The following is a 26,394-nucleotide window of genomic DNA, read 5'->3' as shown; positions in this document are numbered from 1 at the left end:
TAAATTTTCAAGATACAAATAGAAAATTACATTCTACTCTATTCTCGGGAAAAATTAAGTTTAGGTTCCATATTAATCGAACATTCTTTACCACGTATTATACTGATTCTTCGAATCTGAAATCGTAACGCAAATTAGTTGTAATTAATTTTTCTGTTCCGTTTGAACATTTGTAAATCGTACCTAGCACATGCAACGTTTAATCTGACGATACATAATGCGAACAATTGTGCGCAGAGTACCACATACTTTTGTATCATCCGCATTGTAGATACCATTACAATCAATGTTGAATGATCGATGTAATTGAGTAACGCGAAAGTTGAATATAACTGTGAGAGACGAAGCGAGTCGTGCGAATGCTTGTAAGTAGACCTTAAGTATAGTATACTTAAGTATAGTACGAAGAAATTAAGTTCGACGAGTATAGACGAAAAGAAATGTAATACGTTATACACAGTGTACAGATAGGCTGCATTTCCCCTGCTAACAATAGATAGTGGCGTGACTATATATGCCTTCATCGTATATAACGTTATTTATAAATATAGGTACACGAAGAATATAAGAATTACAAGAAATAAATATGATTTTCAAACGTCCACGCGTTAAAGAAGAACGACGCTAAAACGCTGAAACTGTTCTTTCGTTTTATAAGGAATCTGCTTCGAAGGAATTTTATTTCAATTTCGAACGCAATAATCGTATGAATCGTATGAATTCAAACGAACAGCTTTGGAATTATAGGACGGAACAAAATTAAACTGCCATCGGTAAACGATACGTTTCGTTATTGCTTTTGCAATATGGTTACGCCATACATCGTGCTTTCGGCACGCAATCTAGTCTTTTAAGCACCGTCGAGACCAGGAGATTGTCCACTGTCCGTGTACACATGAAAATACAAATTTATCACATATTATTATCTCGAATTTATTTCATTTCCAATGATGTTTGAATATGGTTGTTATTGGAATTTCGTTTCTTTATATATACTTTTATACGTCTAGAAATTTCTTAGTTGCGATGTATTTTGCTTAACGTTCATCGATATTTCTAAAATATGTAATTACGTAAATAATGTTACGTAGTGTTTCAATGTTACGTTAAAAAAAAAAAAAATAAACCAACAACCCTTTCTTGTTACGCTACGCCAGAGGATTAGGTTGAGATTTAGGCTCCGGAGGGATTCGAACCCTCGATCTCCTGTTTACTAGACAGGCGCTTTAACCAACTAAGCCACGGCGCCGCTTGTTTCCACGCTTTTTTAATATTTCAATCACTATAAATAGCAACATTCAAAAAATATATCAACTTAAGTATATCACAATTGTCTAAAAGAAGTATTTATAAATCTATCTGATGGGGTTTACGCTTAAGGACAAGGCCCTTCGTGTGTCGCGGCGCGTCGGAAAAACCGTTATTTATATACGAATGTACGGAGAAAAATTTTTAATCCATATCAATTATCATATCGAGATATTTATCGTTGAGAATATTTTTTCAAAACGTCACTGTAGCTCTACTAATCCTTAACATTTAGAGCTGAAACTTTCACAAAATACAGAGATAAAATTGGGCGATGCGACAGTATATCTACATACATTTATATGAAATTCACTATAAAATTTTACAATATCGTACACATATGCGTGTTTAGTTTCATTTCAAATCAGGAAAATCTCACAAACGTGTCAATAAAATTTTTATCACCAAAAGGTTTGAAATAAAAAGGTTTCGTCGCATTACAGATGTTTCAACGATACGAACACGAATGCAGCATTTTCGAGCCCGTAACTGTAATTGCTCCGATTACTACGCAAGTAATGTTTTTACCGCTAAATGTTTCAAATAAAAATTGGATGGTTTCGAGGGGGACGTAATTTAACGCGATTAAGGGATGCAATTTTTTTAGGAAGATGCCTGGGCGACATATGAGGATCAATTTTGTTCTTCTAAGGAAAATTATATATATATATTAAAACTATTAAAACTATTAAAACTATTACAACCTAAAACTATTAGATGACAAACAAAAAAGGCAATAACGTTATGTTCGACGACACAAAGTCAACCCCGAAGTCGAACCGAATTTACAATTAATTGTACATTTATTTCATTATCATTAATAATATTACAATATAACTATTCACTCTCATAAAATTTAATCAATTGACCCAAGTACATAGCGGCTCGTTGGTCTAGGGGTATGATTCTCGCTTAGGGTGCGAGAGGTCCCGGGTTCAAATCCCGGACGAGCCCGTTTTTTTTTTTTTCTCTTGTTTCATAATTATCGTTACAAATTTTATTTATTATCCTCCCTATGTGATTTGCTAGCTTTTACTTGAAAACTCTCTCTTCACAAACAATGTCACGATTAAAATAACAATTACGTATTTCCTATTTAATGGTTTCGTTGTAGCGTTACACAAAGCTGTTATTTTTTACAGCCAAAGTTTAGAATCACATACCTAAACGCGTATATTCACGACTTTCATATTGCAATGCATTTCTACACTAAATTGTTTATTTGTGCAAAAACTCATATGCATATCCCCTTCTGGCACTAAAAATCACCTGATTAATTACGCTTTGAATTATTAATTACCCAACAAATGTTGGGCATAACAAAAATTAAGTTATAAACTCAATGAGTGTTCCCCTCCACGGAAATCTTTAGTAAAAGGCGAAAGATTTATACGATACTTGAAGGGGAACGAAGGTATAGACACCGTCGTTACGTTGAAATTTATCTTACGCCAGTGCCCTTTCGCAAGTGAGAAACGTGTCCCTCTGGTGAGAATTTGATGCATTTACGCCATAATAATTCGTCAAAACATTAAAGACTTTATCAAGTATTTATTTATTTACTATACTACATACGTTTATTTATTAGACATTTTCATGACAGCGTATTGCTTCAAAATATTTATGTTCTATTTTTTGTACTTATATAAACAGATTCGTTCATGGGAAAATTGTTTGAAATAAAATAATTTCGATTGTTTAATATTTATATAGGGGATAACATAGAAAAGTTGTTTTACCTCAATGTGATTGCAAAATTTAATAAAAGTAATTTAATAAATACATGATAATAAAACAATAATTTAATGATAACAAAATTACATCTATGAACAATTCATTTGTTCCACTATAGAGTGTGTTTCGGAACAGACAGTATAGAATGACAACGGTGAATTACTTATGAAAAGATAAATCAAAGATATAGGATAACGATTATTTGTTTGCGGCTTCGTTTTCGAGAAAATTACGTCTGAAAATTGGTGACAACCGATTGTACTGTATGTACGTTATTATTTTGACAATATTGCGACGGGACTTGTTAATATTTTAGCGGGATTAAAATTTATATCAACGAAGAAATTACTGAAATTGTCGTTCATCCCGCCGTAAACAAATTGTTGCTCGTCGAATCACGGAAACATCGACCAATGTCAATGAATTCTCATAGTTGTTCAAATGCCTGTATACATCGCTTTTATAGTTATTGTTAAGATTTGTATACTCTTCGGCACACACAAATTCTACAATACGATCGGAATGACGACGATCCTGCAGAGTAAATCACCGTTCTATCAGATCAAACATGGCATTGCTAATGCTCGCATGATCGTAAATATAGGAACGATACAATCTAAGACCCACTGTCCACATTATACCTACATTGTGACGCGTATTAGGCATAGAACTGCTGATACATGCAGCGGTCGTTGTAAAATAACGTGAACCTGTCCACGAAACAGTAGCGAACCGTTTTCGATGCTACGCGTTTTTGTCACGATGAGTGGCGTTACTAACATTGTCGGTAGCGTAGCTTGCGTTGCAGCTACAAACGAACGTAGCGATGTAAGATGAAAGCGTCTTCTTGTGGTTGGCTTGACCTCGTATCTTGCCGTGTACACTGAATATCGGCGTAGATATATCGACACCTTTGATAAATTACGGTTATGCGACTTTGGGCTTTATAACTTGTATAAAAGAAAATAACGAGTAGAAAATTATAAAGTAAAAATTGTATTCGTATAGGGGGCGTAGCTCAGATGGTAGAGCGCTCGCTTAGCATGCGAGAGGTACCGGGATCGATACCCGGCGCCTCCATTCCAGAATGTATATTATTTGTTAAATAATATCTGATTTTATTTTTTATATATCAAAGCTTTCAAATCTTTTTGTACGCCTTATTTTATACATTAATATTCCACCTCACATTTTTGACGAACGATAAGAGACAATTTCACGCAAGTATATTCGCTTTGGCAAATGAGTTAGTCATAGAGGATCAATAACGATTAATTCAGGACAGAGCTTTTTGTTGCGAATCGAATTCGGTTATTGCGTTTCTTCAGCTACTAATCGTGGTTTTCTTAAATATTACGCGGAAATCTAGGAATGGGACGTCGTGGTATGGGATACCGCAGGATCAGGAATATACACCTAGCGTAACTCGTATAATAAATTTCAAAAGATTTATATATTTGACGAGTTTCAGAGGTTCTAATGTCGTTTGACATACAAAACACAGCGAGCAACACAGGCGAGCTGTCCAATTAACGAATCGTGGAACTTGCGAGGATAGTTTAGTTGTATCGAACACAACGATAGATTAGATACTATTTTACATTTTAGCAATGCGTTCCAGGCAGTCCACGTGCAGAGAGATATCTTGGAAACAAATGGCAAAAACGTGTTCCATCAGCTGATCGTTGACGAGACACAAGAAAGATTAGTTACTCTGGAAACGATGTAAAAGCAGGACTAGTATTCCGACTACCAGCGAATTATTTCCACAAAAATTTCTCTTTCTTAAATACAAGTCTATCTGATCTTCTATTTCGCGTACACAGAAATAGAACAATAAATGCTAGTTCACGCGGAAGAAACTGTAACGTGGATACTGTGATGAAAGTTGCTGTCATCTGGGCAATATAAATATTCTTGACGCGAAAAAGCCTTAATAATGGAAATATATTCAATACCATCTACTACGTTTTCAGCTCGCGAAACAATGAACGGTCATTCCGCCATTGCTGGTCAGGGATGAAAAAGGAAAACGCTCGTACATCGATTCTGACGAGGTATAATTACTTTTTACCGATAGAATGTCGCGAGACGACAACGTTGAACCACGTTTTCGTGCACGTTTCGTGAATTTGCACTGACAGAATGGAAACGTTAACGTATTGTTGGCGAATGTTTAAGCTTTGAAGAAAATCTCGAGGTTGAAAACCAACATCGGAGAGACGGAAGCGGAGGCATGAACGACGCGCATCGTCGATCAAAAAGTCAAGCGAGGAAAAAACAAACGCAACCACGTTTCAATCCTTTTCCATTGCTTTCACGGATTCGCGTTCTGTTCGTTGGCTAAAGAAACGAACGAAAAATGAACGACGGTGCTCAGAAAGGAGTAAAACCGCAGAAATCGGTAAGTCGCTTCTCTCGCGCGTCAATCGCACGTTCGTCTTGCTTTTTTTCTCCAATTCCACTCTCGTTATCAAACAGTACAAATCTCAATGCCATTATATCGAATCCCGTAGTATCAACTATATTGCCATCTTGTATTTTCATCGCGTTAAACATCACGAGCTACGGAGTTTAAATTTATTCCTATTCGTTTCTATAATGCTACTTTACGATTCTATCTTTTGAATCTGTCGTAATTTAACTACCAATCGTGCCGGTGGCTTCCATTTACCGGTATAAAACGACGAGGATAACGATAAAACCTGGATCATTGAAAGATTCGTTAAAAAAATTTCGAACGTCGTTTAAAATGATAAAAACTTGTATCGTGTGACCGCGCAACCGAGAAACGAAATAAAAAGACGAAGCTTAATTTAACAGGCTACGGCAGCAGCAACTGGTTTGGACGAATCTCACGGTTCGACGAATCGTTCTTCCACGCAACAGGATGTAATTAAGGATTCGCGATCGATCGTGTTGCGGGCCACATCGAGTAAGTAAACTAATTTACACGGAAGAAGCTGCCATATCGTTTATCGCGAAACGACGAAACGTTAAGAACGTTTTTCAAGAAAAGAAGGATTACGCGTGAAAGGGGAAAACAGCGGGATTTAAAATAGTCAGGTGTAAGCGGATAGTCGAGTAACACGGTTGACATCCGCGTGAGTGATAGCGAGATCGAAATGAAAAATTTGACGTTGAGCGTTAACTTTGAATCAATCTTAACCGTTGATCCAAACAATTAACGATCTCGGCTAAGAATTAGCCGATCTAAGCACAGCGAGGAATTCGATACTCGGACAAAAGGAACGAGAGAAATCACCAGTAGTACACCAGTTTATCTCAACTCGTTTAATATCGAGTGGTTAAATTGTATATTGTTTATCTGGCGTGGTAAAACCTATTAAGCGATTTGTTCGAACGTAAAGTAAGAAAAAAATGTCAACGTACCTTAAAATTAAGCGTACCCTGCAGGTTGTAAGGCCCAGTTGTAAAACACTCTGTCGAGGAGAAAATACGTATCTGTTGGAAAATCCGAAGATAAATCAACTCGAACGGTTTAATTTGCTTGCTTAGGTTCGGACGAAGACAAAAGTGTTTCGAAGAACAAGGATGGACCCGCGGAGTTAACGCAAAGACTGTCAAGGACCGAGACTGTCAGACAAGATGCCAGAAAATTGAAGACCGCTACGCTCAATCGAATGGGAAAAATGTTTAAGCAGCGCTCCCAAACACCTGTAGCGGATAAATCACGCCTCGATATCGATAGCGATATCGTAAGCAACTCGGCACTGCAAAAGGTATATTATTTGCCCTAACGCGATATCAGATAGAAAGGAGCAGATAGAAATTCAACGAGAGGGGAACAGTGAAAAATAATTGGGCAGAAAAGGAGTTACACGTTTGGGAATTTGACGTAAATTCGTACTAGACAATTTTTCGTTCCAAGTTCCTATCGAAGACGGGCCTGGATTTTTTTAACGAGCCGAATAATCGATTCGAGTTATTAGTACGAAACTCGTCGCCAAGCGAGTTATAAAACTACAAGTACAGCAAATACGAAGTAAATGAGCGTGATAAAAAAGAGAAATTTAATAGAAATTAATCCGATTTTCAGAAATAATATTGCATTTTACGCGTATAAGAATAACTATTGTAAAATCAAAACCATCGTCTCTCTGCAACTTTCTTAAATCCTCTTTTTTATAGCACACTTCGGATCGCAAATATCGTTCGTTATGTATTTTTTTATCCGTTAACATATAACATATAACAGTTAACAGCGATTTTAGATCGTACATCTATGATAGTAGATATCTTTCTAACAAAAGACAAATGATATTACAAAGGTTTTTTCTCAGAATCCGGCTAAAACTATGGAAAGCGAGGACGCAGCGAAAAAAGAGAAGAGCAACTCTTTAGGTAGAATGCTGAAACTAGTGGATAAAGATGGCTCGCCGAAAAAAATGTTCCATCCTCGAGCTGGCTCTCTGAGCCGCATATTGCGTCGCAATCCTAATAACGAGGACAGCGATGACAAAAAGCAGATAGAAGAAAACGCACCGGGCATTTTTTCAAGGATGCTGAATCAGTTGAGAGGAAAGTAGAAAAAGCTGGAAAAAATCGTAAATCACGCCTACTTACGTGGTATTTATGTAGATTTTCGATGTTCAGGACGGCCACAAAGTGGAAATGCCACGCTGGAGCCAAACTTAAAGACACGCGAAAAAATAAGCTCGTTACCTCCAAAAGTGCCGTTAAATTCAAGAACGGTTAATTTATCTTCGTCGACGTCCACTTCGTTGCCACAGACGCGAATCACCGAATCGCCGCAAAAATTGTCCAGTTTCGAATATTCGATTTAAGTCGCCGCCGTTCGAAGTATCGATACGCGATAAAAAAACGACAGTAATTAACATTTCGTTTATTATATTACAATTACAGTAGTATATTACAATTATAATGGACGTTGAACGTTTGTAGATTCGTTGCAGCGTCGTCGTATTTAACTCGTATAGCAAAGAAATTCACTTTGATTTGTATTTTTCAGATACAACGGCACGCGAAACGAAACGATCAAGTATGGTGCATTTAGAAAAAGGAAGAAAAAAAGACGAATACGTTTACCTGTATAATCGTAACACAGAATCGACGAGTAAAAATTATCGTCTCGTTCGGTGTTCGAGCTACAGCGTTATTGAAAATCAATCGACACGTTGCGAATGCATTGTATATCGTGGAAATCGTTTCAACGCGCGTAAACGTCGCTGTAGAATAAAGAAAAGAAAAGAAAACGATAAAACAAAGTTTACTTTACTCGTATTTCAACGCGTAGCATTTTTTAGCGTGTCAGTTAGGTAGAAAGAAAGAAAGAAAGTTTAGTTTATTGGAAGAACCATATTTATTACGTACGCATATTTCGTGTTTCGTTTTGTTTCTGCGAGACAACCGGTGTCCCTTCGTACTCCGCACGCTGTACCATTTTCTAGATACTGGTAGCGTTACGACAAAATTATCACGAGATTGTTTTACGAATCCTAAAAGAAATCGCACGAGTCGATGATTCGTAAAATCGTCCCTAAGGATCGGCTGTTCTGGCAGCTGGTACAAAATTCTATATTTACAAAAGAAAAAACGTAGACCTACGTAGCTTGCGCGCGCAAATCTCGCCACTGCTGCTTCAAAAGGAAAACGTTACAGCGGCACGTGCTCGATGAAAATCTGCGAATTTTCATATCTAAACATATACTTGCGTTCCCACGCGACAAAAGTTTCGTATTTCGTACGTTGCTTCGACGAAAGCGTTAAATTTTTATTTAACCTGCATTCTTTTCTTATTTAACCCCTTGCCTTACGATTTCTTAGTAGCTACTTACGCCAGTGTCACCTATTCGCTGCTATAATATCGAAACGTTACACATATACAGTTATAATCCGCGTTTAACCTTCTTTGCGCGTAAAATCAAAAACTTGATCTTCGATTTAATCGATTTCTCATGGAAATTCGACAACTGGCATTTAACGAGCACTGTAATTTGGTTCGGATCGTTCTGAGTAAAGGAGACACAATGTGTCAATGATAACGACAACGATGTAATAATGTACAGTTTTATCGAAAATAAATACGTTTATCGTTAATTATCAATCAATGAATAACTCGTGGAAATAATTAGTTAATGCGGCGGTAATTAGTAAGTAGCGTGGATCGAGCGTGACTTAAAACGCGATAAGGCAAAGAGTTTAATAGATTTACGTTATAATATGTATAAAAATACATATTACGACAAAATAGGATCAGCATATTACCAAAGTATACGTTTTTAACCAATATCTCTGTACAAATATTCGTGTAGAAGCAAATATTTCTGTACAAAAGCGAATCGTTCGTTTCAACGATTTAACGACGAATGATCCATTCAAGAATAAAATATAATTTACTTTCATGCGGCTGCGTTACAGAAACGATAAATTTGAAAGAAAGACAACGTTATTACCATCATAGCCGATATTCGAGCATCGTGTGAATCCTTTAATTCGTTTACAATATCGATTCGTTATTAATAATAATTCAGTTGGAACCATAAGGGATCTGTTTCTAGCTCGCCTTTTATAATCTTCGTTCGAAAAGATCGGTTTGTCCGAGAAATTTTACCGATTCTTTCGCAATTTCGTCTTGAATGGTAACATAATTTCAATAGACTAGCTATACATCGTCTAACGCCTTCAACTTAATCGCGGTCACCGTTATTTAAGCATGTTTCATGGTATTTAACGGATTTGTGATTTGTGCGCACTGTTTAAAAAATATAAACGTACATATATATATATATATAATATATCTTTCCATCCTTAATTATCATACTATGTACAGCAGTGATAATGCGCGTTATCCTATCATATTTATTATACAACCGCGTCGTTCTCTTACACCGTACACTTGGATATTTATCGATCGACTAAAAAGTAATTGGCACGAATCGACGATCGATCGAACATTATTTATAATTAATCATCCGTGTAAACCAAAACATCTTTCCAACTCACGTCCATAGATACTTGCATACTCGGCCGACAGTTACGATTTATCACAGAATAACACATTCATTGTATTAATGACAACGCAATTTTCACACCAGATATCCCTGTGCTCGATCTTCTTAACGATTGGCTGGCGTCCCTTGACCAATTGTGCACGAACGACGAACGTATTAATATATCGAGAAAAATGTTTTCTTCCGACGGAGATTGGAAACATTGGAATCGAGCACCGTAAAAACGAAGATAATTTCAATACGATTGATGGCCGGTACCGCTCTCCGTTTCTTACCTGTCGTGATATGTCTTGGAAATATCGCTACGAGATGCTTCGAAAAACTTACATCTCGTAGCGTCGATCCTCTGATTAGTCTCGGTATATAGAGAAATATTTGACAGGTCTGTGAATTTTTTTCCAATGAAATTCTTATTTATTTTCGTCGAATCGTTCGATAAATTTCGTCCTTTTACAAGTAAATCTGTTTAAGTGAAAATATCAATTACGATAAGTGAAAATTAAGTTGCATATTTTCACGTAGAATTCGCGCAAGCGCGGTATTCACATTTTGATATTTTTCAAACGGTAAAACAGCGATAAGAGAACATCTCAAATACGATGCTTGTCCAGTTGAACAGACAAAATTTATCCAACGATTTTTCCTTATTTCTCTCGTACAAAAATAATACGATATAACGCAATATAATAACGAAGCGTTAAACGCTTTAGTACAAAGTGATCGAGAGCTTACCACATATACATAGATCGTTCTTATATTACATCGCGACGGTGGTATCTACACACTTGCACGGACAATGACCGAATTTTTCAATTGCTCGTGCATTACGTTGCAAATATACTGACAACCTGAACGGATGAAACCGATTCACGACTTTTCCGAAGCTGATCCAATGAAAGCGATACACCGACATTTAGCTTGAAATTGTTTACAGTAACGAAGCGTGTGATCTTTTCCACAAGCGATACGACATCTCCTTTGAATCGGAGTGCAAATATATATGTACATACATACATACATACATACATACATACATAGAGCCAATATAATCTTTAATAAAAGATTGCGTATAATAATTACTGTACAAGTTAATCAAATTTATTTTTCAAATAATCGCCTAATTAATTTTTAGCACACGTAATGGAAAATTTTACGCGAATATGTGCAAAGATTACGATCTGCTTTCCTTCGTTATCAGGTTAAATGCGACCTAACTGAAGTCGTATCAACGATATAGGATTCGACAACGACGAAGATTTGTAAATTTATCCCAACGTAAAAGCAGTAAAATATTATTAGCAAAATTGATCTATTCGCAATTCGTTACGTTATACTTTTAATTTCGTAATATACGTCACGTATTTTTTACTTAGTTTAATACATAGAAATAATTATTACGTTACAGGTTCTCCGATATCCTAAGAAGAAACAAAATAATATCCTTTGCTTCGATTTTTATCTTACCATATTTACACGAAGACTGCTCTGTACATCGATAATGTTATCACATTAAAATTTTATTGAAATGTGAAAATTATGATGTTCCCATAAGAAACAAGCCTAGAGAGAGAGAGAGAGAGAGAGAGAGAGAGAAACAGACAGAGAGCGAAATTTAACGACAGCATACTTATACAAATGGAAAAGGTTCGTTTAAACATTGATCGATAAATTTTACCGAAAATTATCTACGATCGTGGTAAATCGATGACATTACGAGCATCTGTTAAAAGTAACCACGTACTTTTTCAACGAGGAAACCAATCGAAACGCGTTATAAACCTGCATCTTACGATCAACAAAATTGCGTTAGTTTCTAGATTTAAGAAAGTAAAAGACATATAAATCGTAGAATTATTTCCTATTCCCGTGATCGTATTAAATAAGATCCGTTGATCAAAACGTTGAAACTGAAAAACCGATCTAATACCGATACTCGACGATTATTCACCTACGCGAGAAACATCGATGATACGGTTGATAATATATGCGCGCAAATGTACAGCACAGTGTTATACATATACGATACGTATAGCAAAGAAGTAAGTTCGATGAGTTGGAAACTGCAGTTGTCCGATCGATCTCTTCTTTATCGATCTGTTAGCCTATGCGTGTGAATCTGTTTTTTCGTTTGCTAAATATAAGCGAGTATAATTATATTCACGACATCTTAGGATATTCGAAGCGATGAAACGTTTGTTACAAAGGAGACGAGCTCGGAATAAGATTCGACTATATATGTACAAGTTAGTCTTATCACTTTGTAATACTCTAACGCATTTGGCAATCAATTGGCAATTTTCTTAATTAACGGTCAACCGACATCGTTGTATAGTACACGACTTACAATTCAGTAATTTTTCATTGCAGTTACAAATTTGGTAAAAAGAGAAATGAAATTTTACGCTATTACATTTTTATTCTACGTGACGTAAATTGGAAAATCGTAGAAAACGAATCTATAATCTGTAACACTTGAATCGTTAAATTTGCCAATACTTGCTAATAAAGCGGATCGGATGGTAATCGTTAACTCGTTGTTGTTTAGAACGGTTTATCGATATTATCAGTCGATAAGTTATCGTGCAAGCTGAATTAAATTATACGACTTTAACGTACTTCTCTACAATTTGTATTTGTATTCCGTTTACGCGATAAAGAATCTCGATAGTATTTAAGCTACAGGCATTTAGGCGAAATTTAAAGATAGAAAAATGCGTGCACGCGAAAGATGTGAAACATCGAGGGCACACCAACCGATCGATAAAAGAACGTCGACTCGATCGGACATTTTTCTCTCTACAATACAAGTACGATCGCGTGTTTTACGAATCGTTCTACATACGTGCTTAAGCGATATAAAAATGTTTCTCCAAAAATACATATGGGCAGTGAATTTCAATCCCTTTGTCGGTTCTTTTCTTTCTCCGTTACGGGGAAACCATCACGGGGAAACCATTACGGGCAAGTCATTACGGGCAAGTCATTACGGGTAAATCATTACGGGCAAATCATTACGGGCAAATCATTACGGGCAAATCATTACGGGCAAATAATTACGGGGAAAGCAGGTAATCGACTTGCCTGTTGCTCTTAAACATCTAAAAATTTATCGATCACGCCTACTTTTGCCTGGCCTGTAAATAGAAAATTAAGTACACGACTTTGTAGCATCGAGCAAATCCCACTCTAAGTACTCTATCTTTAAACGCGTCGTCGTTCAACGTTTGCTACTTACTCGATCGTTACTGGTAACTAAGGATTTTCTATCGCTAATATCGAAAAGTATTATAAGAATCATTAAAAAAGCATACGAAATACGTGTATATGAATCGACGTGTAACGAAAGATATACGTATATGTATAAAGAAACAGGATAAATAGGTTAGTCTTTGATCAGACGAATGATCGTATAAAACTAATAATACTTGGCGATCCTTTTACAAATAAGTAAGTAAATGTACTTGTTACTACGACTAATGCGTACTCATTTTCATTCAGTTCGATGGTAAGTGAAATTAACAACGAGTCATAGATTTCACTCTTTTCCTCGGACATTTGGCTGTTGATATTCTCTAAATCGTAGCCCTATTAATCGTCTAAATTGTATAAAGTTTTGTTCTTGAAACTCTCGCATGGAAGAGATTTGTTCACAGTTCGATGGTCGTTTGGTTTACCTTCTTTTCCTTCTTCTTTTCTTTCAACAAATTAGTCTCACATTAATAATAAACGGCACGAGACGTTGACGACGATGTCAAAGAACGAACGATCTACGCTATAATTAACTTCTGAACGATATCGCGATCGTCGTTTCGAATCGACTGTTAATAAGTAAATATGTATATTATACGGATCGTCGAATGATTCTTGTGAAAAGCGATATGATTTCTACGAAGATGCGAGTTTCTTGTTCCCACTGGCGTGTCTTTTTCCTATCATGGAAAAAAAAGGAAATCGTTCTTCTCTCTCACGTTTCTGACCTTCCCTTTTTTTTCATTCTAGGTAATGTTTTACATTTAATTTGCGTCTCTACTACGGCCCTTGGACGGATAGTTGCCACTCGCGATTTGAATCGGCAATTGTTGTTCGCAGAGCCAATTCTCGTCGGGTTCCCAACAAGTCGTATTTAAATTTACAACGTAATTTTAGAATTTTAGTGTTAGAGAAACAAGCGAAGGATTTGATAATAGATGCCATGTATTTATCATAATTTCACGGATCGTCTTAAAACGCGTGTAGATAAATAATAGTAAAAGTTTATTGATCAACGGAGAATAATTTATATAAGTGGAAACAGACGAAAACGAAAAAAAACAAAAACAAAATAAGAGAATATTTAAATGTCAAATAAACGTTCGTTTGAAAATAAGATTGAAAATTCGTAAAAATATTTTGGAAAAATTGATTTCTCGATTAGATCTTACGACTCGTAAATGATCTACGTATCTAATGGATCTACGTATTTCTATAAAAGCGATAATTACATAGAGAAAGATGCGTCTACTAATTTATTTAGTAATTACACGCGGAATAAAAGAAAAATAAAATATAATAATAAGCGGAACGAAAAGAACGTAGGATCAGAATCAGGGTTTTCCAGCATTTGTCATTTTTTGTACGAAAGTGGATTTGTTGCAAACCGAACGTCTCGATCGAAACGGTGGCAACCCATTGCGGGATACGCATCTTACAATCCTTAAGATATGCAACCTGGACTTATCTACATCACGATAGGTACCTAAACGCGAACATCGATCGCGTCGACGTGAAAATCGAGGCAGAAACGTTCTCTCGGCGAGACATCGAGATCGAATACGTCAAAATCGTCTAATTAAGTGGAAAATAAAACATCGATTTATATTTACACGGTGAGACAGGTGAACGATCGAACGTACGTTGCGATCCGTAGGAATTCATTACGATGCTACCTCGTCGTACGTTCTCTCGTTGCGAATACTTGTTGCCGAAACGTACCGTCTTTAAACAATCCTTGAAAAATAACACCATCGTTGTTGCGTTTTCTATTCTCTTTTAGTCTACCTTCGATTTAGTATGTTTCGATAAAACGATCCATTTTTAAAGCTATACGCGTACAGCTGCCTCCGATCGAATTTTCTATGCGCGTTACGAATTATCCGCGTCTGAAACGTTTCAGAGAATTCCATCGTCGTTCGTTAAAGTGGCCCTTTCAGCGTCCTTGTCCATTTTCCACCTCGGTCATCGTAACTCGATTCCTCGGCTAGTTACTTTCGACGTGTTCCATCGTCTTGCTCGAGAAACGAAATTCCTCTTTTTACATGGCTCGCGAAACGAACGTGTCGAGTATGATGTCGAGGACAAAGGTAAACTACATCGTCGTCTACCACGCGAAAAATAGGAATAACGTTTTCCTTCGCATCGATCGATCGAGACACGTCTGTCGCTTTGATGTTTCGACGGACGTTCGCGAAACATCAATGACATCGAATCGTTGATACTTTCGTTCGGTCGACCAACGTTCTCATCGTGAAAGTTCAACGTAAACGTGCGATTATCCGTTTATGCGATATAAACGGATTTGACATTCGCGCGAAACATCTTCGACCAAGCAAAGTCGCGAGTCGTCGCCAAAGAAGGAAACACGCGTCATCCTTCTTTTAACGTCCAGCGCTGATTAATCAGTTTTCTCCTTTACAGCACGTTTACAAGCATCGTATGGCTTCGTGCTATCATATTACCGAATTAACTTTCATAACTATCGACTATCGACTATCGACTATCGATCGAAACGAACCGAACGAAAACCATCCGGTCGACGATTATTCTTCGCTTTTACACTCTCGCTTTCATTACCATTTTCACGCTTTAGATAACACGTAATACTATTCTTCGTACGGTGCGCTGCACCTCTTCAAAATACCTCTAAAATATCCTCGTGTTCCTGCATGAGACGAGGTATCCGAACATCACATTCCTGATTCTGCTATTCCTTCGTCGTCTGTAAAAATACACGAGAACGAGAATGAAACGTTTGATTAATTTTACTTAATTCCGAACTTAAACGCTTAAACGCTTAAACGCTTAAATGCTTAAATGCTTAAATGCTTAAATGCTTAAATGCTTAAATCGAATAAAAGATCATGCTATTTGCGATCATAGAAACCAATCGTAAAGCTGTTTAATCGAATGCGGCAAATTAAATTTGTTATATAAATGAGCTACTTTTCATTAGCTATTTATTAGTCACGTATAATTTATTATAGCGATTGTCCGTAATATCGTTAAATGACAATTATACATACTAATTATTGGGAATTAGAAAACAACAAGCTTTTATCCCTTATTTTTCACCGTTGAACGTTTCGGTCGTTGATGGAAAAAATTCTGCTTGTTGCTAGGTCGAGAGATAATTTTACAGTTTCTTCTCCGTAAAAGTTTTGCGTCCAAAAAAAAATATTTAACTCGTAGACGTTTCAGCGATTCTATTCGCTATTTTTCTTTTTACACGGATCACCGAGAATGTCATGCATCAAACACTATATAAGAAAGATGTAACGCGTACGAAAAAGTAAAAGATCCGTTCCTTTACAAACAATAAGTTGTTTACGAATAGATTTTTTTTCTTCGGACTTGAAATCAGCCCTTTGACATTATAAATTATCTGTCAACGAAACGTCATAAATCTATATTTATAAATTTAAATTTATACGTGGGAAAAAAGAAAATTAGATTATCTTTCGTAAATTTGGCGAAACTGTGAAAGAATAAAACAAAACGATTTTGTCGTTTGCTACTTAAACTCGCGATTATTAGAAATCAAAAGGATAGCGGAACTAGTCTATGACGTTTACTCTTGAAATGGATCGTATATCGATCAACGTGGTTGTTGTCTGTACCTTCCAAACGTACGTGCCACTTTCTATCGATTAGCTTTCATGCCACGTGCATGGGTAATACTAGTCGTCGCATGCAACACGCTGTACAACAGAGAAATAGAAAACAGGTCGAAAATGAAATAAGCGAGGATCGAAATTACCATCGACGCCGGAATCGCAGTTCGAGGGTCACCTTTCCTTTTCATCCTCAGCAGAACTCTTTGTGTTTTCAACGGAGCTTCGATTCTTGCCTGGATTCAAAGGGATTACGAGGTTGGAGAAGGAAAGTGATTCACTACGTACGGATGTGATACGATTTACCAAAAGCAACAAACACTTTTGCACGTGACACAAAACCGAATGTATCTTTTCTTTTCTTTTCTTTTCTTTTCGTTCTCTAATGTTAAAGAAACCGTAAAAGTCAAAACCATTGCTACACCGTCACCGTCGCCACCACCAAGCCTCTTACGATTCACACCCGAATCGTTAATGATTCTCTTCTTTTTATATCTTGCTTGTTACTAAAATACTATTTATACGCTGATTCGAGTTGCCGCTCGAAAGTTTGCCAACGCTCGCCTGTATTTGCTAAAATGCAATTTAATTATAGAATTACGAACGAACAGGCCCGAAACGATATTATCGTTTATTAAAGCTGTCATAGAGTATTACGACAGGGTAACGTTAATTAAAAAACCGGTATCTGTAACGTAACTTCTCTAATTACACATCGCTGTTACGCAGTTCTCTCATTTAAGCGGTTCATTATCCTTAGCTGGTAGAACAAGATAGAGAAGTCTGTTTCAAATTAAGGGGCCTGCGTGATACAACGAATATTTTCTTTAAATGCAAGTTGAAATTTACATATTGAACGGAAAGGCGCTTCGCAATTTACTTGCACGCCATTAAATCCTATACTTTAGTGACATTCGTAGACTATCTATCTTAGTAGAAATGGACCGTTTAAGTAGCGTCCACGTACTTACGAGCGGCAGCGAACATATTTAAAAATAATTAAGCGATGAAAACTCGAGTTCGTAAACTACCGAGATCAAGAGACGAAGAATTACGATGGAAATTTTAAAACGATGGATTCACTTTCTCCTCCAAAGCGCGTATCTCGCACTTTGGCGGATGTTTCGTCCATTGCGAATCACTCGTGCACTATACTGTTCTCTGTTTGTAACGATTTGACTCACGCAAAAGAGAAAAATGCATCGGTCGTTCAACAAAATAAAGTAATAAATATCCAAAGTTACGTTTCAATGAATTTCTCTCCTGCACATTTACTTCTGATACTTTAAGATAAAATATGCCCGAGTTTTTATATACCATGTACATATATTAAAAAATCTCTTACTTTTATTCATTAGATATATGAAAATGTATTCATAAAGCGAATAATAGCATTTACAAAGGTGAATTATATTTAGGAAATAAGTCGAGAAAACTTTTATCATCGACGTTCTCGCATTTTTCCCTGATTCGAACATCGTTAACTTAAATTTCCATTGTAAGAAGTAACTCTTCTTTATTTCGCGGATCTTCGAGCATCGTTTCTATTAACGTATAAAATATAACGAACACACCTCGAATTCGCTAAAATTACCAAATCGTGGAACTGAAAAATGGAAACTCACCTTCGAAACCTTGGTTGTCGTGAATCTCCCGTGGTGGCCCTGTCATATCTTGACCTTCCAGCACTGCCAGAAGACACTGATGTATACAAATGTACTGTTGTTCCGTTTGGACCATCCAAACACGCTCCTTTCTCATTGCCCAGACTATTCCAAAGATGTCGACGTACTTCGATACCAAAATCTGTTGAAGTATTCTGTCCAAGGTGATGAACGTACCGCTGCGACCAACCCCTGCGCTGCAATGGACGACGATAGGCCTTTGATCTGGCCTAACTCTCTCTCTGAACGCCCGAACGAATCTGGCTAACGTTTGAGGCGGACTTGGAACACCGAAGTCTGGCCACGTTGTGAAATGGAAGTGCTGAATGACCCTCTTCACGTCTCCCTGTCGAAGAAACGTTTACCTATTTTTCTTTTCCTCCTTCTTTCTCTCTTTCCCTTTTTCTCTATAGGTATTCCACAGTATCGAAAAGCATTATTTTTTCTAAAAAGCAGCCAACGAAATAGATATTTGACAAAAATAATAACCGACTATGCAAAGCTAGAAAGATAAAGGAAACAAGATATACGTGTTTTAACGTTACTCGTCCGTAGATTCGGTAGCTATATCAGTCGCTTAAAAAGTATACGGATGCGTACCTCGATGAAACACGTACGTCTTGTCTTTCTTATTTTTCTTAGTTTTCCGTAGTCGGGCTATCATTTTTTAACAAATATTTATTTTATTTCATAAGGAATCGCCTATATGCACATACGTATTATTTTAACGAGTCTTTCGTTTTACGAATTATATATCGTTGTGAAAACATAAACTTTGAGAAATGTAGAACGACAATACGGTCTTGGATAGCCTTTTTATTTTTAGTCTAGATAGGAATCGGTAATATCGCGAAATTTAGAAACACGTAACTTCACGTGCTTTCATAACAACGAAGCACGTACGAAGCAAGTACGAAGAGTCGAAGATACTAAACAGGTTCTATTATTTTTTCTTTTCTATTTTCATACACGATATGATATAGAAAGAATTTTATAGGAATAACAGATGTTTCCTTACTCTGCACAACATGAATTCCGTGATACTCCAATCGGGATAATGCGTTTCGTTTAATATCGTGACGCAAATGTCTCCGTAATAAACGGGATGGGTATCCATAGGCCAATAGTGATCACATTTTTCTCTGCCCTTTTCGATACATCTTGTTAACATTACGATGGCTCTGCTGTTACTTTCCCACACCATTCTCCAGAAATCGTCGCGAGTCGAGTGTAAAGGTCCTTGTGTGACGATGAATTCTCTTGGAGAATTGTGACCCTGGTGCATAAAATATACCTATTACTTCAAATCTTATTTTCACTCAACTTTATCGATTTCTCAAAGAGTAACGCGGACTAATCTATAAGCGACACTCTATCCATTTGTAATATTAAAATACAAGATAAGCAAGCAACGAAGATATCGATGAATCCTTAGGTCGGGCAGGACGAGTTAACTCGTCGTTGAAAAATCAGCCACAATATACCGAGAGTCAACGTATCGTTCGTTCTTTGTTTTCATTGCGTTGGTGCGATGTTTCGCCACTTTCGTTTTATCCGCTAGATCCTGACTCGTTGTTGACTCCAGTCGTAACGTCGAAAGTATCGATGTAACTATTTACAAGCCATCGCGTTTTTAAATACAATTTTCATCGATAATCTTCCCAACCGCGTAAATCCTTTAAATTTCAAAATTCCAAATACGACGGAGAAGTTCAAACTTACGGGAACGTAATTGGCGTTAATATAATCAGAACCCTCTTCGTCGTCCACAGGTTGCAGCTTAAATCTGCTGTGATCGTAAGGTAAAATATTTGTGAAACGATTCTTTGGCCTGTTGCACGGTAAATCTGCAGCTGTGCACGGTTGGTCCCTTCCGACGTGCTTCAGTTCTTCGAATTCTTCCGAAAAACGGAAGTCGGAATCCGCCGACATCGTGCGATAATGTTCCGAAAAATCTTCTATCTTAATTGGCCGACTGTAAGGAAGAGATTTAATTATCGCTCGTGATCGATTCACGTTACTTTCGCTTGACAATTTGACAAATAAATTCCGCAAATCGAACACGAAAGACTCTTTGGACGACTTCAAATTAACTCGATCTTCTTTTTCTTCTCCGATCGAGATCGTCCCGAGTTTCGTACACCGCAACTGCCCGATTACAGAATTAAGTTTCCCGCCTTTCTTCTTTCTTTAATTATTCGTAAAATTAAATCGAGAAATCAATCGTTATTGCGCGGTACGGTACAAATGATACGTCAATTTATATTAAGCTTGACAGGACGTTATCCCTCTAGTTGGCATATAGAAAATATAGAGATTTAGGACGAATCTTTGCTTATAACCGACGACCGATTTCATCGAAATACCTAAAACTTGCGATCCTACTTGCCTAGTGTCGATCACGCTATCTGGCAAAGACAAGTTGTCGGTGGTCCTCGTTTCAGTCGTTTTACGTCCTTGACTTCTTCTTCGCCTCACCAGCAGTCCGATGCCCAATAAGGTCAATAAGAGTACTATTGGAACCGTGACACCAACTATAATAGCCGTATTGTCCTTATCTGTTTCGAATAAAATATCACGATTATCCGCCGTGTATAAGTTTTTATAAGTGCACGTTCTACGTTTGGTTTTTGATCGTGCGGAATTTGAATCGCGTACTACGGAAAATATAATACCGTTGTTTCTACGTTTTCGTAATCGAAATATTAAATACGTTGACCATTCTAAAGAGATTTAGAAACGTCGAAGGACGCGTGTGAATTAACAGAAATTAATAGGTAATAAAGGAACTGCGTCTTATTGATCTAGATTGTTAATTTAGAATCGTAATGGATCGTAAATTTATAATTAATTATTTGTTTATTTCTATTACTTTACCTGCCAGCAGCAATCCTTGAGCAGACATGTGCATGAAATAACGAGGCATGAATTTAGCAAGCTTCCTATATAGCTATGTCGTAACAAGCAGACTCCCGTGGAGAGGATTTTTAATCTAGCCGTCGAATTTAAAACGAGACTGTACGCGAGACAAAGTAAAAGAAAAATACATTCTTAACGAAGGAGGCAAAATGACGTATCCGGAATGCTTGCGAAGCATAAAAACTATGTCTTTGTCGCGTTGTCGTTCCGTAAATTAGAAGAATTTCCTAACATCGGCGAGTCACGCCTTCGCACGAACACAGCGCATTCTCACCTGTTTGAATTGGAAAACTGTAACTGGTGTCCGTGAATTTGTCCGGCGCGGTGAACGCTCGAACTTTTACTCTGTACGTGGATCCAGACTTCAATGGCCCGTTACAGTATCCAATCTTGTTGTCGCAATTCTCGCTACCGATCGTGAAATCCTCCACGGAGCCGTTTTTGAAAGGATAGTAAGGTTCCATCACCTGCGAATCAAACACGCATCGTAATCGCATAAACGTCTTGCTAATTCCATCACGTTTTTTATGATTCTGATTTACGAACTATATACTACGATGCTACAGCGACAACGTTCGTAGCGTCAACGAAGACTAACGTTTTAACGGTCTATCTTCTATGATAGACTAAAATTAAGTCTTTTATGGTAAACTGCAAAAAAGAAAAAAAAATGGAGAAAAAGACGTTTAAAGAGGAGCGGTGCTCCGAAACAAAGTTCAGCAATTAATCGTAAACGGTTCGTCGATATCGAAAATGATCAAGACAATTACTATCTGTAAAGTAATTATTTACATTTATTTACGTCCACAGGCTCTCTAGAGCTACTAGATATAGGTTTCGCGTAAAACTTTAATTTTCCAAGTTGAAGATCGTTTCGACATCGTGTTATTTTACGTATCTGAACACGGATAACTTTGAAAGTTCCGGAAAGAGCAACCTTGGAAAAAATTACGCGGGAAACGATTTTCCATCGCTGGACTTTTTCCATCGCCAGAATTCAAAGACACATTTAGGTGGAGACGTTACTTGTACGGTCCACCTGTCCACCATGTGTACCGACCGTATAACGATATAATTATATGCCCTATGTAACGGCTGACAGCAAAAGAACGATCATTACCTGCGTAACTATCTTTCTTGTGTTCGCGATTAAATTTTTTAGAACATCCATAGTATAACTGGAGTAATCGTACGTCGACGTTCATTTATCCGTATTCCATCGAAAAGAAAAAGGACACGTTCGACAAACTCATAAACCGAAAGAAAAATGCTTCGACTCCATAGTAAGCAAAACTTAACTATACGTAATATGGGACGTATATCGTGTCAAAGAAAAAAGTTGTATTTTTACTTGAAATCTTTTTTCACGCGGAAACTTTTAATCCGAGAAACTTCTACGAACGAAATCAGACTTGTTATTAGCAACCACGTTTCTCGTCGTATTTGCAACGATTATACGACGATCACTATCGGTAGAACTCAACCGTCAAATAAAAGTTTCCTCGTCGAGTCAATTCGCGCGATACTTCTTACGATTCTGTATTTCTTACGATTGTATTTCCCTGATTTCTACGTAGCACATAGGTGCTACCTGTTCCATTTCTACGCGTTTCACCATTACAACGTTCGAATATTTTGTTTCGGTCTCGTTGACTCGTCTCTTTAACGACAACTAGAAACACGCACGCTCGCCCATCGACTGTTGCACGCCAAGACGCACATACGACGCATATACGTACAACGCATAATGCAACGATCGCAGAAACGTTAATTGTTTATGCGTGGTCTCGAGTCTACTTGTTTGTTCGTGATCTTGCAAGCCAACGAGTTGTAACGCGTTGCATTAATTATTTTACATCTCGATTGCAATATCATTCGCCATGTCGGTGACGCATCGCATCTCGTCGCTCGATTTGCAATGAAAAAGCTTGACGTAACCGACGAGTATGTGTCTTCTCGATGTCATTCGGATTTCCTTCTATCACCTTGATATTTGTTCGCGCGGTACTTGGATCGAAGAACCGCGTTAAAAAATGATACGATGTTCCTATCGCTTCCATTTGTTATTTTCCTCTTTACCGTTTTCCAATTGTTTCGTTTAACGTAGAAAAATCATAGGAAAAGCGATTAAAAGCATTTCTAGTTAATTACGGATCGAAGCAATCTGTACGTTTGACGGGAGTAAGGTAAATACGTAAGTTAGCGACAACGATACTACGGCACGTATACGCGTTTAATACGGCATTCGATAACGTTTGCACAAAAATTATTATAGACTTCCGAACGTCGATTTAATTTTTTAATCTAACCACTCGAACATAATCTCGTGGAATTACATAAACTTTCGATTATTTCAAAGAATCTATCGAATTCAAGCCCGAAACCTAACGGAATAATATCTATATCTGGAATAGAGATATTCTTAAATATTGGAGAAATTACTGGAATATTCTTACCTGATACGGTGGCCAGATGCTGTACGCCTGGACATCCCTCCAGCTGGGCATTTCCAAACCAGAGGCGTTCTTGCTGTCATCTTCGGCCACGATGATCGTGTAAGACGTAACCGCGCCATTCTGCTCGCTGAAATAGTTCTTCCGGAACCGTATTTGTATCGTGGTACTGCTCCTGCACACTTCGGTTGGCACTACTTGAGTGGACGGTTTCGGCGGTGCCAGAATCGGCATTTTCTGCTTCCACACCGCCTCGGGACCAAAGCCGATCCTCGTTTGCGCTTGAATCCGAAAGATGTACGTTTTTCCAGGTATGAGAGACTTGACGATGCCGCGATACTCGTTTGGCTTGAAGTCCTGCATTTGAGTATGAGCCGAACCCTGATGACAGTAATAAGAAACAACGCGTTAATTTAATCCGATCGCGCGTTATTCACACCGGCCGAACTGTAATTCCGAAGCAATGGAAGGTAAAAAGCTAACAAACGTAACACAGCGCACTAGTCTACTCGAGATATGTTTTAAATTAATTAATTTTCCGCCATGAATACTTTCATATATAGAGAATAACAGACGTGTTATTAATAGTAGGATAAATGGATTTATAATTTCATTCGAAAAAGAGATAGAAACAATCCGAAAGTCTTCGAACCGCTACATCCTTCGAAGAAACCATTCGATTTTGTCTAATAAAGTTCTTCTCTATCTTTCACTGTTTCGCGGTTATAATCTGTCCCGTTTGTTCGCGATCTATTTACCGTTTGTTAACGTAAAATACATGTAGTATCGAACCTAGAGTGCGCCATTAAAAAATTTATATCGATAAGAAAGATACGCTTACCTCCAGCCCATACGTGATCGTATATTTTCTAATGATTCCATTTTGTTCCTGACTAGGTAACGACCACTCGAAACTAATATCGCTAGGCTGAATATCCGTAGGATGAAACTTTTCCACCTTGCCAGGATAAGATTCGCTTGTTGTAAAACTTGCGCTCACGGGATTCGATATTCTCAAATAAGAGGACGCCGTACCGGAACGTACTACCAACGTAAAAGTATAATTTCTGTGCGGCTTCAAATCCGAGATGGTTATTAAATTCGTGCTCGTGACATTTTGAATATAATTTTCCTCTGTGTTTATATATTGAACTTCGAACGCGTCGTACTGTCCACGCGGAATATCCCAGGTTAACGTAATTCTTGTATCGTTCACCTCTATCGCTTGAATGGACGTGACTGGTTCGGGATCTGAAAATAGATTTCGCCAAGTTACCAACAAACGCAACCATGTTTGCCAGCCATAATTCACCTATTTATATTACGCGTCAAATTGAATTTAAAGTGAATTTAAAGTGGACAGACGCAAACTACAAGTAAAATCGGTACTTTACGATACAAACAATGGTAATTGTTTTCTTCAATTCTCGAAACTTTTCTTTTACTTCGTACGATATCGCGATAGACGCCATTGGGCAAACGATTGAAATCTCTCGCTAACTCGCTTACTATTAACTCTATGACGAGTCGGCTAATTTCAAGGCTACAACAACTTTTAGATTAGATAGATTTTCTAAGATAACAGGAGTCGAAGCTGGCTTTTTTCAAAATTCTTACTTTCTATCCATTTTTCCATCGCATACGTTGCGATTCCAAACGATACGTTGCGTTTCGTCCATCGTTTTACTCCGTACGGTGTTTTTTAAACCATAAATTTGTCGAACAACGAATCGTGAGCTATCCAGGATCAAAGAAATATCGTACGTTTACGCGTCGTACATCTTTAAAACGCGGCCAATCTCGATTTCTTAATAACAATTCGCCTCTCTGATTTTGTCGTCTTTCATAAGGAAAGGAGATTATTCTCGAACAATTACCATTAATTCTCCAGGTTCTTATCTTTGCATCGCAACGATTTAACTACTACTACGAAATACTACTTTCCCAACACATTTTCAGACTAAAATGCGCTTGAAACGACTTACGAGGAAGATAACACAGTTATTTGGAAAAAGTTCGCTTAAATCGTTATCTCTTTACTCTCGTTGGTTAATTACATTCACGTATGATTTCGAGCATTATGAGCAAATTGAACTTGGACGAAGAGAAAAGCACCACGTTCTTAAGTGGAGTTTCATTGGAGCTCGTACTGTCTCGATGTACGCTTCAATAAGCATTATTAACACAAGCTGCGTAATGAACATTTCAAACGAATATAGTATCTCAATATCGAGTTCCGTTACGAAACGATAAGTAGAGGCTTCACGCAATTAACCTGTGTTAACTGGGTAAATTGATTCAAACCTTAGCGTTTAAACGTACCTATCGGCAAATTAAAACTAAACCTCTTCTTCCTACAATACAAAATATAATCACAAATGTTAATTTTCATAAAAAAAATCTTTAATTTTACAATTTTATTTGAAATGAAACGAAATTGTTCGACTTTGGTCAT

The 26,394-nt window shown here is 37.3% G+C and overlaps 3 protein-coding genes and 4 non-coding genes across 10 annotated transcripts in view; 3 read left to right on the top strand and 4 right to left on the bottom strand.

Annotated features, from left to right (window-relative positions):
* Window positions 1-26,394, bottom strand: part of LOC126871186 (protein shuttle craft) — a 223,773-nt gene that overhangs the window by 120,675 nt on the left and 76,704 nt on the right. The gene's annotated exons all lie outside the window — the stretch shown is intronic.
* Window positions 1,176-1,249, bottom strand: Trnat-agu (transfer RNA threonine (anticodon AGU)). Its single transcript has one exon. It is a non-coding gene; the product is annotated as a tRNA-Thr (tRNA).
* Trnap-agg (transfer RNA proline (anticodon AGG)) lies at window positions 2,191-2,262 on the top strand. Its single transcript has one exon. It is a non-coding gene; the product is annotated as a tRNA-Pro (tRNA).
* On the bottom strand, window positions 2,605-2,726 carry LOC126871498 (U5 spliceosomal RNA). Its single transcript, XR_007691667.1, has one exon. It is a non-coding gene; the product is annotated as a U5 spliceosomal RNA (small nuclear RNA).
* Trnaa-agc (transfer RNA alanine (anticodon AGC)) lies at window positions 4,050-4,122 on the top strand. Its single transcript has one exon. It is a non-coding gene; the product is annotated as a tRNA-Ala (tRNA).
* LOC126871296 (uncharacterized) lies at window positions 5,405-14,702 on the top strand. The gene is made up of 5 exons (XM_050629932.1): window positions 5,405-5,446; window positions 5,866-5,977; window positions 6,562-6,785; window positions 7,347-7,893; window positions 8,036-14,702. The coding sequence occupies exons 1-4, from the start codon at window positions 5,405-5,407 to the stop codon at window positions 7,590-7,592; spliced, it is 624 nt and encodes a 207-aa protein (XP_050485889.1). The 3' UTR covers window positions 7,593-7,893; window positions 8,036-14,702.
* Window positions 15,617-26,394, bottom strand: part of LOC126871183 (tyrosine-protein phosphatase 10D) — a 54,135-nt gene continuing 43,357 nt past the window's right edge. Inside the window, exons 11-20 of one of the 4 annotated variants that reach the window (XM_050629674.1) lie at window positions 24,781-25,190; window positions 23,943-24,320; window positions 21,761-21,953; window positions 21,445-21,459; window positions 20,957-21,125; window positions 20,290-20,542; window positions 19,586-19,843; window positions 18,529-18,913; window positions 17,050-17,139; window positions 15,617-16,011 (exon numbers count right to left, since the gene is read on the bottom strand). In XM_050629674.1, the coding sequence (XP_050485631.1) occupies window positions 17,078-17,139; window positions 18,529-18,913; window positions 19,586-19,843; window positions 20,290-20,542; window positions 20,957-21,125; window positions 21,445-21,459; window positions 21,761-21,953; window positions 23,943-24,320; window positions 24,781-25,190 (2,123 nt within the window). In that variant the 3' untranslated portion in view covers window positions 15,617-16,011; window positions 17,050-17,077. The remainder of the gene's footprint in view (window positions 16,012-17,049; window positions 17,140-18,528; window positions 18,914-19,585; window positions 19,844-20,289; window positions 20,543-20,956; window positions 21,126-21,444; window positions 21,460-21,760; window positions 21,954-23,942; window positions 24,321-24,780; window positions 25,191-26,394) is intronic. The other 3 variants (XM_050629677.1, XM_050629675.1, XM_050629678.1) reach the window with 3 other exon arrangements.

Source organism: Bombus huntii, chromosome 11 (assembly GCF_024542735.1).
Source record: "Bombus huntii isolate Logan2020A chromosome 11, iyBomHunt1.1, whole genome shotgun sequence".
In the NCBI taxonomy this organism is placed as follows: domain Eukaryota; kingdom Metazoa; phylum Arthropoda; class Insecta; order Hymenoptera; family Apidae; genus Bombus; species Bombus huntii.
This window is presented reverse-complemented; position numbering and strand designations above follow the sequence as displayed.

Bases quoted from the DNA above. Each gene is read 5' to 3' on its own strand.
- LOC126871296 (XM_050629932.1), top strand. From the start codon at position 5,405: ATGAACGACGGTGCTCAGAAAGGAGTAAAACCGCAGAAATCG. The intron at 5,447-5,865 runs GTAAGTCGCTTC...TTAATTTAACAG, and splicing joins GAGTAAAACCGCAGAAATCG to GCTACGGCAGCAGCAACTGG. The intron at 6,786-7,346 runs GTATATTATTTG...GTTTTTTCTCAG, and splicing joins GCAACTCGGCACTGCAAAAG to AATCCGGCTAAAACTATGGA.